Source organism: Lampetra fluviatilis, chromosome 33, assembly GCF_964198595.1.
Source record: "Lampetra fluviatilis chromosome 33, kcLamFluv1.1, whole genome shotgun sequence".
Classification (NCBI taxonomy): domain Eukaryota; kingdom Metazoa; phylum Chordata; class Hyperoartia; order Petromyzontiformes; family Petromyzontidae; genus Lampetra; species Lampetra fluviatilis.
The window spans coordinates 6,731,915-6,748,198 of record NC_136307.1 but is presented as its reverse complement, the minus strand read 5'-3'; the positions used below and the strand labels follow the sequence as shown (position 1 = coordinate 6,748,198).

The 16,284-nt window shown below is 46.2% G+C and overlaps 1 protein-coding gene across 4 annotated transcripts in view; it reads left to right on the top strand.

Annotated features, from left to right (window-relative positions):
- Positions 1–16,284, top strand: part of LOC144944008 (regulator of G-protein signaling 7-like) — a 126,345-nt gene that overhangs the window by 78,017 nt on the left and 32,044 nt on the right. For all 4 annotated transcript variants that reach the window (XM_078871977.1, XM_078871976.1, XM_078871978.1 and 1 more), the window contains exons 6-8: positions 7,819–7,870; positions 12,020–12,084; positions 12,738–12,814. In XM_078871977.1, coding sequence (XP_078728103.1) covers positions 7,819–7,870; positions 12,020–12,084; positions 12,738–12,814 — 194 coding nt within the window. The remainder of the gene's footprint in view (positions 1–7,818; positions 7,871–12,019; positions 12,085–12,737; positions 12,815–16,284) is intronic.

Sequence of the window (16,284 nt, the reverse complement as noted above, 5' to 3'; positions counted from 1 at the left end):
AATAATATTTGTTTACGTTGTTGTAAACAGAGCACCACTGGTGGCTTGCAGAGGTCATGTGAGTGAATTATGGGAAGCAAACAAATCGTACATAATCAATTCTCGCGCGCGTGATTAATGCGCGCGCTGCGAGAGTGACGATCGATTGTAATCGATGAATTGATGCTTCGTTACATGCCTGCCTTGAAAAGGCACCCTGGGCGTTTGCCCAGGGTTGCTTCAAGGGGTCCCCAGCAACGCTCACATTGAAAGTCAGTGCATTGGCACAGCAGCCTCCAAGACGCCTGCTGGGTTTGGCGGTAAACACGTCAAAGAGGTGTTTTGCTGTGGAGTGATTTGCGCATAAACAACCACGGGGAAAAAACAGGACTGCTCAGTCGGCGTTATTAAGTTCGCTTGAAGGTGAACAATATCGCTGAGACTGGCCACGCATACATCAAATGCTAGTCACCGTAATATGTATGTATATGTGACAGTATTTATGTGTAGACTCCTGCATGCTTCCACGTGCGCTTTATCCGCAATATTCTGCTTACTGTGGATGTGTGGTGGCACCAATAACGATTGCCTCTTCGCTGACCTCACGTTCATTGTTTATATCTCTAAAGCTAGGGAATAACCGTCTCGGTCGCTTCATATGAACGCGTAAACTTCTGCTTAGTCTCACTTTATAGCATTTTTCTTCCTCCAAAAACACATTTTGAAACGTGAAAATATGGTGCGAGTAATAATATAATAAGTGTCAAAAAATAAAATGTGGGTAGTTGTTGTTGTTGCATGCTGCTATGCCAGCACCTCGTGAATTATGGATCAAGGGAACATCCAATTTAAGAACTAGTTATTTTTCCAGGCATTGTACGCAAATAAATAAAAAAGCAAGGAAATAATGAAACTAATATATAATGGCACCAGTACAATCATTCCGTTTCGTCTAGGCGTATTTATTTATTATTTCTCCACAGCGGGAGAGACCGCGGATGCCTGCATTGTCAGCGTTCCTTAAGCGATTAAAGGAGCTAAAAACACACACACACAAGGAAATTAAACGGCCGCGGGGAGAGGGGAATTAAAAGCCAAAGAGGGGTTTTTTTTTTGCATCGGCATCGAACAGAAGAACATTGTCCCGCAAATACACGGCACGCGGATGTGAAACTATGATACATGAACTGCGGTTCCCTCGACTGTGTGCAGCAAAATGCCTTTTTGAGTCTCGATATTAACTTGAGTATCTTTGCTTTTTTTTTTACTTACAGAAGATCTTACTTAAGATGTTTGCCCAATTCCTTTCAGAATATATATTTATTTTTTAAACCCGCACTTTCCCCAACAGTTTGTTAAAGGCCATATGGGAGTCTGTATGTTTTTGTATTTCACGCATGTGCACCCGATGTAATGGGCATATAAATGAATAATTTGACATGAAGGCTTTCGCGACCAATATGATTCATAATCAAGGTTGTTTTTTGGGTTAGATCGCTGAAGTAGAAATGTGTTATTAACCCGCCACCACCCGACACATCCCATTGGCACAAAACCTGCAAATTAGCCAATTGGCACATCTTGTTAACACGACAAATCTTACTAATTGGCTGTGTCGGGTGGTGGTGGGTGAACAACACATTGACACGTGATCGAACCCAAAAAAAACCTTTATTATGAATAAATGAATAATCCCTGCCAGCGTAAGATTCTGGAAATCATAAACGTCCAATCCCTCGTATTTTTTTTTGTCTTGATTCATTTGTTGTGTTGCGGATAATCGGTAAACAGGTTACGTGACATGCTATGCTGACATATGCGCACTGGTGGTAAAGTTCAGCTAGACGTGTGTGTGTGTGAGTGAGCTATTATTGGGAACCAGCAGAATTTTTAAAAACACACAAGGGGCCTCTGATTTTACATTTCTCCAGATAAATCGTAAAATTTAATACGTCTGTTACCCTAAAATATAAAAAATAACACCGCTCCGCGCAATATACCCGTGCGTATCAGTCCGCAGCATGTTTATACTCGCCCATTGTGAATGAAAAAAGTAGCAAATAAAACCCTTGACAAATTGCAGCAATTGTTCATTCCAAAATAGCAACGTGTCAAGATTTTAGACGCTCGCGATTATTTTAATAATAATAGTTTGATATATATATAAAATTGGCCAGCGTAGGAACAAACCCTGCCACGTTTAGCGGATTGTAACTTAAAATACTCATTTTAACCTTTTAAAAAATCTTCTATTTATAAATCCTCGCGGTGAATAATATGATATCAGCCACTGGAAATAACGGTGCTCCTGGAAACGGCGCGATACGCCCCTGAATTTTAACGTCAGTGAATTTCACTCGAACATTATCACCGCAGGTGGCTCTTGATATGCGAGTGAAGGTGGAGGGAGGATTTTTAACCCCTTAGATTGATCTCTCTTGCCTTTGCTGCTGGCCAATTTTAAACGCGTTTGTAAAATGCTTTGAAGAATGCATGAGCGAAAGAGCATACTTATTGCATTTCGCTGCAGTTTAACGGTTACAATAAGAGTTTGCAATGTGTGTGCGTGTGTGCGTGTATGTGGGCACGACAGTGACGATTATCTGAGTCGGTCCTAGGCCTCCCCTAGGTCGATTCAGCCTCAAATGATTGCCTGGTATGGTGTGTAAACATCGCCGCTGGGGAGACAAAGGCGGCCGGGTGTGGTGTTGGCCACCCATCCCCTCGTGCGCCATGCCGGCCTTCATAGGTGCTACTCGCTAACAGCACTTTCCCTAACAGTCTGTTAAGGCTACACGGGGGATCTTTGTCTATTGTATGCGGGCTAAAACGCAGGAAGTTGGCACAGGGGGGCGCACAGGTGGTGCATCTGTCAGCCATCAGAGGCGGTCAACCCGTAACACGTGGCTCTGCCCCGTGACCTCCTGCCAACAGCGAGTCTTCCACATTTCACGTGGTACAAGCGGTGTGATAACGCCACCGCCACTTAGTGGCGAACGGCGGCCGTTGTTGTGGTCGTGTATGTGTGAGAAGCGGTGGAGCTATTATGTCGCGCACTCGGCTACATTGCAGAGCAACAACTGCAATTTCACATTCAGGTGGTCAAGCCAGACAACCGCGTCAGGAGCGGTGGAGTGTATCATCGCCGTGACGTCTCCTTCGTAATTGTGGATCGGGGCATTGCATCGTTATACGTGGCATGGTCTCTTCTCGGTGGCCACATTCGCACACTACTGGAGAGTTTTTAATTTTCCATTTGTGCATCAGGTATGCGCATCTGCCATGGTTTGTGCAGTTTGGCTCATCGTTAAATGAGAACATCGGGAGTGGAGAGACATAGACGACTGAATTTGGTGTTGTCCACACAGCCCCATCAATTTGTGCTGGCCTTAACAGGTGCGCCATAACGGTCGTAGCTGCCGTGATCTATAATGCTAAAAACTCGACATTTCAGGCATTGACCTTTCTTTATAGCACCCCCAATGAAGAAGGGCTATTGCCTGAAACATCGCCTATCATAGATTTTTTTTTTCTGGCAGTGTTATTGACAAATGTGTTGAGTAACCCAAAGACCTCTGTTATGGAAACTATGTTGAGTGATTTGTTATTTGGGCGAGGTGCACTACTGCCAACGTGGCAGCATCACCAAATAATTTCGTTCACATGGTTCAATGGATCTGTGATTATTATATTATTACTAAAATAATAATATTATAAATTAACAAAACATGTTTATTATCAGTCCTTTGTTAACCCACTTCTGGAGGTAACCCTCCCTACTCCATGTTGTTCATGTGGGTTATTTGACCATACTTCACCACGCTGGTTAGCGTGGTTGGTGAAGTTGGAGTGGTAGGACACAGGCAAGGCTGGGTTCAATTCCCTAAATCGCTGTATCATTACGCATTGCTCATCGTGCAATAAAGACGTTACAAAAATATAATTTATTTTTTTTCAATTGCAAAAAATAAAAGAAGACACGCCATCTACGAAATATAGCCGCGCTCATTTATAAACGCATCACGGTGCTAAATTTCCCCGCGGCGGATTTACGCCGACTTTAATGTGCTTAAAACTATCTCAGGTTTCCATGCGCACATGCTCTGTGTGATAATTCACGGGGCTCCTCCTGCAGCACATGAAAAGGCTATTTTGTTCAATGCGCTTTTGTCTTCGGCACTATCCTCCTCTGGTCAGCCCAACTGGAGTCGTCCACGATATACCCCATTCTCAACCATAACTCATTTTCCCAAGTGACCAGTTGGTTATTGGTAACATCGATCCTATATAATGAATGCGGTTAATCAGACGGTGGCTCGAGGTTGGTGTATTAATTCCTGGAGGGCTCGGGGCTTATTGTTAAAGTGTGGTAGAAGCAAACTGTGTGCGTGTACCATTGGTACCTCATTTGCCAGTAAAAAATATGATAATTTGTTTTTTACCCTTTTATCTGGCAACAAAACTGACACCTTTTTTACGAGGAGTCATGTTTGCATAAACCACAATACCTGCAGTCATAACGCAAACAAAAAACACAACTCTGATAATGTATGCACTGTCCTTGAAGTTGATTGGTCCACACCCGAGACAGCTTCAAGGACAGTGCATACATTATCAGAGTTGTGTTTTTTTGTGTGCATTACGACTGCAGGTATTGTGGTCTATGCAAAAATGACTCCTCGTAAAAAAGGTGTCAGTTTTGTGTGCGCGTACTCGCACAGTCCCCTCGTGTCAATCGCGAACGTGGACAACTCTCCCGTGCGTGTTATCAGGTTGCACCCCACGTGCTGTTTGGTGGCTTTTCATTTGCCGTCGTTTCGCTCCTCGTGCTCGGGAGCTGCCTTCAGAAACGGAACCGAATTGCGGAAAGAGGCACTTCCTCGGCGCGCTGAGCAAAACGTCGGACATCGCGCCGAACAAAACGCGGGCGCAGTCCGAAAACGCGTCGGTAGAGCGACGCAGCAGCACAACCACGATACAATATTACAATATTACACAGGGTACACAACTCCCAGGGGCTATGGGGTCCTACTCTGAGTCTGGGTCCCTGCCGGCTAGCTCCGGTCTCTCTCTCGTGTCGGATCGTGGACTCTGCCGACTCCACCGACCGGAGAGAGAAGCACCTCTACGGCTACCACCGGCTTCTCCCCAGACTCCCTACTCGATCCCTCTCTCTACCCACTGGTTCCCTCTTCACCCTTCTTACTCTACCCGTTCCCACAGTGACCCCGCTTACGTCACGGGGTATCCCTTAAGTACCCTAGGAGACGTGACGTCATCGCACTGAACGGCACACCTGACGTCACGTCCCCATTTTACTCCTCTACATTTGTAAACGTTTTACCAATTAAAAGTCATGGCACGACGCATAGAAGCACCGATTTCAAATCGATGCATATGCTCACGATATACACTTTGAATCGTGCACGCGAAAGTCAATTGTTTAACTTTGATGCAATTTGTACGCGCGTGATAATACGCAATGCCGTTACGCTCGTGCCGACGGAGCAAAACTGAATGAAGGCCTCCCCACGTCACGTCGGTCGTCGGGCTGTTTGACCATACTTCACCGCGCACGAAGAGATGTGCCATCGTGAAGGATCTTTCAGTTAGGCGAAATACTAAAACTAATTAATAAGATTTCGATTGTCGGAAAGACAGCGTCATTCAGACGCTGTCTTTCCGACACCTGAGGACGGCTGCTTGCGTTGTGGCCGAAACGTCGTGAGAATTATTTTATTATGTTTTATTATTTTTTTTTTATTTCCCATCTACGTGACTTTACCGAAAAAACCAAGAAGATAATTAATAAGATTTAAAAAATCATTCTGGGTAGCGCAGAATCTTGACTTAAAGCTTTCGTGACTGCAGGAATACATATTCTATGGGTCTTCCGCAAGACCCATAGAATATGGTTAGCGTAGCTTGATGAAGTGGGGGTGGGTGGGGGGGACCCAGGACCAACTGAGGCATCGCTCGCCACGTGGTGTAAGTTGCAAGCGGGAATGAAACCCGGGACGGCATCTCGTACCTCCTCCTGGGTTGTTGACACGGCGCTCAACGTGACAGCGACTGACGCTGGAGTGCGCGCGGTGACTTCAATTGAAAGCGCAGGATTGGTCTTCCTGTCCGTCGTAAATTGGAGTGTGCCGCTGGTGTAAATTAGCTCCGGAACCGGAGGGATCGCATTGTTCCACCCGCTGGCATTGAGTGCACGGTTCAGTACCTGCGTTAGTCACAATGATTGCCACCCACGGAAAGGAACTGCATTCTGTTGAGACGGAACATCCTCGCACCACATTGATGCTAAGTATAACGTGTTGCCTCCCTCTCTTGTGTTTTTTTTTTTAACGACGCTGAGTCAACTCCGCGCCCCCGCTGTGTTTGGAAAAGATGTTGGTTGGGAGGCGAAGTGATTGTCGTGTGAGCGTTGTGCGGACGTCGTGCGGACGTCGTGCGAACGTCGTGCTGAGCGTCGTGCGAGCGTCGTGCGGACGTCGTTCGAACGTCGTGCAAGCGTCGTGTGGGTGTCGTGTGAGCGTCGTGTGGGTGTCGTGTTAGCGTCGTGCGGACGTCGTGCGAACGTCGTGCGGACGTCGTGCGAACGTCGTGCGGACGTCGTGCGAACGTCGTGCAAGCGTCGTGTGGGTGTCGTGTGAGCGTTGTGCAGGCGTTGTGCGAGCGTCGTGCAAGCGTCGTGTGGGTGTCGTGCGAGCGTCGTGCGTGCGTGGTTGAGTATCGTGCGGACGTCGTGCGTGGGTCATGCGGGCTTCGTGCGGGTGGCAGAGCCCTCGCGTGTATCCGTGGCAAGATTGATACAAGCGGCAGGTCCAGCCCGGGCGGAGGGTTTGAGGTTTTGCCCCGAACGGTACAAGCAATACACAAAGCCGTGCAGCCACGAGCAGTAATATCAACGGAGAGTTGTTTTCTGCACTTCAGAGAATCGGATTTGTAATCTGTTTTTTAAGCTCACAATATGGAGCGAGTGATGTGTCCTATTTTGCTTGCTTCTGGACGTACTGAAGTGTGTGGTGTGATTTATCCAATGACTGAAGGTAAATGCTTATCAATATGCTATAAAAAATACGACACGAATAATAGCAATGTATAGCCCCTTATCAAGCCACTGCTGGATGAACGTCTCCCAACACTGTGTCAGTGATGCGCGTTGTTTGACCATGATGTCACGAACTAATCTGCGTATGTTTTTAAATCCACGTGTTTTCTCGTTCTGTCTCTCGAGCGATACCTTCCAGTGACTTGCAAAATGAGCAGCGATCATCGCAACTTTGTTGTTAGTTTTTTTTTATTGATATCACAGGCCGATCACAATCGCGCACACCATCATATTTCCATGGAACGCCATTTTTTGCCGTCACTGGTGAACGGATGCAAGTGGCAGGTGGAACATTGGCAGTGCCTTAATTGTTTCGAGCATTTCAATCGAGTGCAGGTCATAGCAGGAATTGAACCCATGACCCCGTGCTGCGGGAGGGCAATGATTTATCCACAATAAGCCACTGAAATTGGATTCAAAGCTGAGGAATTCTGTCTCGCCGTTAGGTGTGCACTTGAAAGCGACAAAGATTTCTTACATGCCAATTAAAAAAAAATCTAGTTTTTGTAGTAGCTGGTTTTTTTTTACCTAACCTACCCCTACCCCCTGTTGAAAATATCCATTAAAAAGTCTCCATCAGGAAATTCAACCCGTTGCTAAAATTAGAGCCGGGCATAAATCGTCATGAAGGTTGCACAAGTGACCTGGCTAACGTGTGTTCTGGTTTGGCAATTATCTTCATGAATTAAAATAAAACGTGCGGAACTTTTTGTATCCAACAGACGCCGTACTTTTGGCCATCGAACTGTTGGGAGCCGGAAAATATGGACTACGGTAAGTGTGGCTTGTCATTATAATATGACAGTAATAATCACGTTTGATAATAATTTTCATTATCATTATTATCGTCGTCACCGCTTGGCTCTTTTTCACTGAACCAGCATCTGAAGTTTGAGTATTATCCTCCATCTCCTATACTGTGGGTTTCACCCCTGGGTTATCCAGTTTCTTAAAGTATTAGACATCATATTAGACACACATTACAATGGGCGATCCTCCTAATTACGTATTGAGATTCAGCGAGGCTTTTCCTGGGTAAATAAAGAACACATTTTCATTAAATACTGAGCCATGGTGAGCAATATTACATATCTCTGGAGCTATTGAAGGAAGACACAAACGAACAACCCAAAGTAGCCCATTGTAAATGCGAAATGCGTTGCCTCTTTTGGAATGGCGCAAAGCTCACGAAAATGTTGTGGGCTGCCCGTGACTGTGCGGACCAGAGGTCACTTACAAGTTCAAGTTAATTCATTAGGTTTAGCCCTGTGAGCCATTCGGCTCTTGAATCGGGTGCAACCGCAACAAAAAAAAACATGAAAAGATCTCAGAAATAGCTCTTTCATATCTGCTTCCAATGGATTATTTGTCTTATGACGTGACAGCAATAAGCACAATAGGGATAAAATTGGCGAAAATTATTTTGAATTTTTTTTTTTTAAAGTGCCACGACAAGAGGAGACCAATGTTTTTGGGAGGTATCTCCTTGAAGGCACATTGTTGTGAAACCATCTATCGCACTGCAGGTTACGTTTACTCAGCTTTATCCCGATGGGTGTTGTGATCCACCAAGTGAAGGCGGCATGTGCATCGCAATCGGCATTTTGTTTTCCCACGTGAATGAGAGCTCCGTTGGTGACTTTCAACTCTCGCGACGTTACTCTCTAATTAAAAACATAAACCACGACATGCGACTTCGTAGGATGGTATATCAACTTACACGTATTGATGAGATCATTTAATACAGATACCAATATGGGATCTTTCTTGCCAGTATCAAAATCTAACAATCGGTTTTACCCTTTCTGGTAATTCAACAGGTAGGTGTTAAGATTTTAAAACAAACAATCCTTTTTCAAGGAATCCTGTCTACATTAACCACACATACTTGTGGTGATCATGCAAAAAAAACATACTCTGATAATTATCAGATCATATGGTATATGCACTGTCTTTGAAACTGATTGGTCCACACCAAAGACAGCTTTCTTTTGAGCCTCGTCTCGAAGTGGTCATGTCGGTCTGTTTGACCAAACTCTACCACGCTGTTCAGTGCGGGTTTGGTGAAAACGGAGAGCAATGACAACAGGAGCATAGGAAGCACAGTCCAACACAATATTTTTCTTCATTGCACTCCCTACCACGCGGAGCCTCGCAGCCGCCAAGGGCAACCCAGCAATCGATTGCTGTCACCCATCTGAGAATCCTCCAGGCCCGAACTTTCTTAGCTTCACCACATCCTGAAGAAGGCCTGGCTGGCACATGTCGGGTGATTTGACAGGACGAAAAAAAATCCAATACACGTACTGTGTGCTATGATCACGAAATCACGCACCATTTGAATCTTCACTCATGACGATATACCGTGCCGTAGATCCGTTTTTGTTTTAAAGTCTCCTGCGCTGGTCCCTGCAATGCCGCGGCGTAACTTACAATAACGTCGGGATTTCCCGTACGAGTCAACTCCATATTTGGGTCTCCGTTGTCACGGATATTGCCTTTTTCGTGTCGAGCCTTTAATTATCTGCGCTGTGTGGCTGTGCATGCTGCCTGCCTTTGTGACAATGTGGCCTTTTTTCTGGAGGATGTCGAGGCGCTCAGGAAGTGCTGAATTACATTATGTTGGAAGTGCTATTATAATTGGATGCAATGCATGCGGAGTCAATTTTTCAAATCATCCCGATTTAACGAATTCAAAGGAATATCTTTCACCTCTCCCTCCCCCAAGGTGTATTGCAAACCGGGAGCAAATAGTATGGTGCTGTTGTGATGCCCTTTTGTGTGCCGTCTTCCATTCTTCACGCACGGCTGTGACCTCCTTCTAGGTTGACTCGGCTTGAATTGAGTACCATTCGTGTGCCGATGATCGAGCAGCGTGCGTTTACGGGAATAATCGCGGTGGATAGAATAGAGGGTCACCGACCGCACAGCCCCTGCACACACGCGTAAAAGAAACCTGAATGCTGGAGTTTACCGCTGGTTGTTCACCGCGCGTGTAGGATTACCGCGTCGTTTTTCTTGCAGCTGCACCGCGTGGCAGCATCTTCGGGTTGTGCAGCGTGTTGTTCGGTGACATGTCCGACGTTTTGCCGCACGCGCTGGGAGCTTCTTCAGGAACTGAGTTGAGCAGCGGTTACTCACTTTTCTCTCCGGGTGCTCCGGTTTCCTTCCAGACGAATAAAAACAGCGTGGGAACCGGCCTGTCAGAGAGTTAAGACTAATAGAAGTCAACAACTGCCGACACCAACAGCAGCCGGCAACGCAAAATAATCTATTTACTATTTAAAAGTTTTTTTTTTATTTTACCAGGTAAGGCGCACTGAGCTATACAGCTCTTTTTCAGAAGCGACCTGGCCACAAATTATATCTCAACAAAGTGGCTCATCACGTGGAAATGTATAGTAGCCAAATACTCTAAACGCATGTTTTTAATTGTGGAGCGAAACATTGGAGGCCCCGGAGAAGAATCCATGCGACTAAGGGGGAGAGAGAGAGCAAGCAAACTTCAATTCATACTGGCGTGAGGCTTGGGAGAGGGAGTGAACATCCCTGGTGAGATGGGAGAGAGGGAACTGCTCAGTGCTCACTTTAGTCCCGAAACAAGCTCCCAGCACGTGCGGCCAAACGTCGGACGCCAAAAGGTGTGCGCCTTTTGGCGTCATTTGGTCCAACACCATGTGAGACTAGGCTCTAAGGAAAGCTGTCTCGGGTGTGGACCAATCAACTTCAAGGACAGCGCATACATTATCAGAGTTATGTTTTCTGTTTGCATTACGACTACAGGTATTGCGGTCTATGCAAACATGACTCCTTGTAAAAAAGGTGTCAGTTTTGTTGCCAGATAAAAGGGTAAAAAACCAATTATCATAATATATGCATTGTCTTTGAAATTGATTGGTCACACCAGAGACAGCCTTTTTTTTGCATAGTCTCAAAACGGTGTTAGACCAAAGGACGCAAAAAGGCGTACACAGCACAAAAACGAGCATTATCAGAGTAATGAGGGTTCGGGGCGAGCATCTACATCATGGGACCTCCTTTGCCAGTACCAAAATATGATAATAGGTTTTTCCCCTTTTGTCTGGCAACAAAACAAGTGTTAAGATGTTAAAACACCAAACTGAAACCTTTTACAAGTGTAACGGCGTAAGTAGCGCAGGAGACGTTTGACGGAGGCAACACGTATTTATTAACAAATGGGTACTATACAGCACGTAGCGCACCCAAACACAGGAAGGGGTAACGGCCCCTTCACCCGGTCTATCCGAGGCAGTGTCCCTCGGCTAACGTTTCCCCGTTAGCTCCTACACTCCTCTAACCCAGACCATCCTGTAGAGGCTAACTCACCTGGCCCAGCTTCGGCTCAGGTCCGACCCTCAGCCACACGAGCCTGGCCCTCACAAGGACACAGACCTCGCTGCTCTGAGGTCGCCCCTGGCTTGCCCTGCTCGGCTCTTACAAGAGCAGCGAGTCAGGGTAGTCCCAGGGCTGGCTAGCTGGTCTTCAGTCTTTACTGGCTCTTCTGCTCCAACGACTGCCTCGAGCTCTCTCGCGCACCGCCTTATATACCCAACTGCCCCCCGAGGGGCGGGGCTATATGCGGACGTTGATGTAGACACCCCACGAACGGACCGTGATGTAGACACCCCAACGTAATGGCTTGCTACACCCCGGTACGTAACACCTCTACACAAGGAATCATGTCTGCATTAACCACAATATTTGTGGTCAGAATGCAAACAAAAAACGTACTCTGATCATATATGCATTGTCTTTGAAACGGTCGTACTACAGTAGCACGACCACGGTAACCTGTGGGGGTCGCGTGTTGTGCTTGCGGATTCTTCTGTGCGGTCGCGTGTGGCGCCTGTGTGTTTTTCCGTGTCTGCTTAATTGTCAACGCATCCTCTGCCTTCCCCACAGCCGTGTATTTATGCAAGAGAACATTGCAAAACAAATCCCGCTCGGAACTGGCAGACTACGAAGCCGTGAGTTATTCTGGGTTTTTATTTATATTTGAAAATCGCTTCGGTCAAGTCAGTGACATCATCATTATAATCATTATTCCGCTTGTTTACCCAGTAAAGCTCCACCGAGCCTCATGACTCTTTCTCAAGTCTTTCTTAGAAAGGGACAATGATTGCTAACGTACGTTCCACTCGAGTAATTTATTACGAGACATGAATAGGTACTTGCACTTTAGTCCAGTTCGGTAGTGTGTACACAATTTTGAAACACAACTTCCATGCCGTTGAACAGAGTTGCGAGATGCTTTGAAGGCCCCTCTCTGCCTACACACAATCCTCATGCGTACGTTGCGTGTGCGCAATTCTTGGCTACAAATCTTGAGAGATTCCCACGCTGGATGGGTGCGTTCCTTAAATCCGCCTGCCTCTGTCCACCCAGAGGTATAAAATAGGTCACTTGTGTCGGGGTCAAGTGCGGGTACTCCCAACTCTTCTTAGACGCCGGGTCTGTTGGCCAAAATATCCTCGAGAGGGGCTCTCAAGTGGAGGGACTTCCACCAGCAGTTGCGCGCGCAAGCAATTGAAAGGGCTGTGTTTTCACCCGCGAATGTTCCGCTGCCTGTATAGGACAGCGATGGATAACCCCTCGGGATGTGTGCTGCTTGCTGTTGCAGGAGAGCCTGGTGAGGCTTCAGCAGGCGTTTGCGCGCAAGTGGGAGTTCATTGTGATGCAGTCCGAGGCGCAGGCCAAGTAAGTGCATGCTCAATTTGCATCCTGGCAGCGTTTTATTTGCAGCGCCCTCTATGCAAATCGCATGAACCAACAAACAGTTTCTTTCTCCCGTAATTGGCGTGGATAGGAGAAGGTAAATATGAACAATGAAGGAGCCATTAAACAGCGTGGTGCACGAGCTGGTGAACATTCCGGGAAAGAATCCAGGTGCAAACAAAAAAAGACTCGTATTGCAGTTCGTAAAAACACAACTATTTATACATTAAATATATTTTGCTTAAAATGTTCATTCAGTTCGTATGAAACATAAGGGGCGGTGTGGTGCTACTGCGACCCGTGTTCAATTACCGGCCATGATATCTGTAACCAATCCTGAGGCTAACCCACACTGACCAGCGTGGTGAAGTATGGTCATACAACCCCTGCCTGTGATCGACGCGGCATGGGAAGACATTCGTCCAGCAGTGGATTGACAAGGGGATTGCGATTTTAATAATATTATAATTATATGGGGCGTAAAAAACTATTCCGCCAAATTGCTTTTGAGGAACGTTTTAAACATTGTCAATTTATACATCGTGACTATTAGTACCGTATTGATTGAAACCCTTACAATTCAGTGAATTGTCATAATTTGAGTAAAAAAATCGCATTGTTTTTGTTATTGTGGTTAATGTGCCGTAGTCGTGTTTAGTGGATTCGCTGCACCTCCAATTAGCATGCATCGTCCCATTGACAAACGTCGATTCGTAAGCTCGCAGCTAATTCGTAGGGCCACGCAAGAATCAATGTTTCTCAATTCATATATGTTATACGTAATGGTGTTCATGCAGTCTTGGATTCAAGGCCTCCGGCTAAGTTAAATAAACTTCCTCGGGTGAAATCTCCCCTTAGGTCACACAAATCTACTTTGCAAGCTCCACTCACCGCTATTTTATCCACCAACCACTGCACCTCAGGGCCAGGGCCAGGAGAGAAAATGTCCTTGAGCTGGTCTGGAGGCCAAGGGGCTGGCCTCGAGAAACCCAAGCCTGGATTCACGTTGGCTCCAGCAGCCACTAGTGGCCGCTACTACATTCAACACAGTTTGAAAAAGAGTTGATTGTGGAATCGCGATGCGACCGCGACTGACAACGATTCATCAAATTTCTGGTGGAGAAGGAGTCAATTGTTGCTCTCCTGAGTTTGGACCAGTGGCCGGTTATGAACCGTGAGGACACGTGGACCATGACACGTGTACCACGACACGTGTACCACGACACGTGTACCACGACACGTGGGAAGGGTATTTGATGTGCCATTCTAATTGTGTAGAACTTTGTTCTTGGGGGAAGTTTGCATCGATCCCTTCACTCTTCAATCAGGACCAAACTCACTTATTCGTGTCGTTATATCATCCCAATGACTAGTGCCAATGTTAACCCCAAGTTTATGGCTCGGTATATCGCCACGTAGTGACTCTAACAACCTACTAGAGGAGCACGTGATTATGCCCCCCCCCCCCCACCTTGTCATTGGCCCCTTCAATCAGCTGGTGCAAGTCGACATCTGATTTCAAAGGTCCACCCGTACAGTGTCCACCCGGCTTTAGGTGAGGTGTGAGGAACCTTTTTTATATATACCGAGGGCCAAAGTAGCACTTTCAGATATATATACTGAGGGTCAAAGTAGGACTTTCAGATACATATACTGAGAGCAAAGTAGGACTTTCAGATATACATACTGAAGGCCAAAGTAGGACTTTCAGATATATATACTGAAGGCCAAAGTAGGACTTTCAGATACCTTTGGTGGGCCACACACGAGCACTCACTTTGTTGGTCACATCTATCACTGCAAAGGGCCCCCCCCCCCCCCCCTGCAGGGACAGAAGTGACTGATCACGCTAAAATTAGAAACACAGTACTACCACCAGGTCAAAAAGCATTGCCCTCTTAGTACCTGATTAGTGCGGCTAAGATTACCAGGGGCTCTAGACTCCCTCCCCCACGCCTGCATTTTCGTCTTCACCTTGGCTGCTGACCTCTAGCTGCCACTTGAAAGCCTGCATCGGAAACGCGCCCTCCTCCGTCCTCCGCAACACGCGTCCCACCATTCGCCGCACGTCCTTCCCGATTGCACCTGCAACGTTTGTCTCCCCACGTTCTATTCAATTGTGATCTTCCGTTGCTTAGCCTGGCAGAGAAGTCCTGGCATCTTCCTCATGCACCCACACTGAAATGCTCGAAGCTTCCTATATAGTACGTAAACATATGAGCAATTTATCCATACCGGATTCTGATGCAGCATTTTTCTTTTGTTATATCAAACAAATTGGGTACGTCGTGTTCAGTACAGCATTTGGGTTATATTAAATGAACGTCGAATTCATTGCATGCGCTGGTAAAGTGAGTGGGGCATCATGCACGTCCGTGAATGCCCTAAAAAAACACTCCGTGCGTTGCATTTGGATCAATCGCAATTGGCGGGGGGGGGGGGGGATTGCACCATTCTTATATCTTTCCATGATAATTCAACATCAATTGCTGAAAGGATGAAAGCTTAAAAAAAAGGCCCGAGTAATATGGCATCGTCGCTGTGCCTCGTGTTTGGCCGTCACAGAAAATGATATCTTGAACTTAGACAGAATCGACACCAATCCCCTGTCCTATTTATTTTAAGCTAAAAGTAGATTCATTGAAAAAGCCATCCCATTTGACCTTGGCGGCGACGAGGGAACGGGGTGGGAGGGGAATGGTTCACGGGTTTTTGCTCCCCTCCTTAACGGGGTATTGTGGTCGTGCTCATTAGATCTGCGCTGTGTTTACAATGTACGAAGGCGGCTTTAATTGGCTCCCTTAGCGCTATCTGGCTACAAAGCGCCAGATGTATGAAGCTGCTTAAGACCCTAAACAAATTTCATCTGTGGGGCTGGGCGTGTCGTGTTGTGTGCCCGCTCGGGTCGCCGAGGCACTGCGTCACATCGTGCGAGAGACACGATAACACTGGTCAAACACTTTTTCTGGCATTCCAACGGGTTTAATGTAATTTTGGGGTGCCGATTCCAAATCTGGTATCAGTTTGTGTCTATCACATCAGGTGTTTGAGATATCAAATATTGCATTTTCAATAAAAACTGCAGAAGAAAAATATTAAATGAATGTGGATATCTACATAAAATGATACTATAAACACACTATCCTAAAAATACAGCACCATATTTTAACACTAAAGCAGTCACTGACTCGCAACAACTTGCAATCATAAGTGACAGAGTTAATTTCGGGTAAAATCAATGAAAATGGGGTATGCCGATAGCATAAAATGAGATGTGATAGAGCAAATCTGAGTTCAGATTTGGAATCAGCACCCTGAAATTAGTCTAAAACAGCTGCAAAAGTCCAGGCCAGAAAAAAATGTGTTTTTTGTTGACCAGTGCAATCATCGCATCGTCCCTTTCGCACAAAAAAATATCGTCGCATCGTGATGATCGTTTGCTAATATTTTCC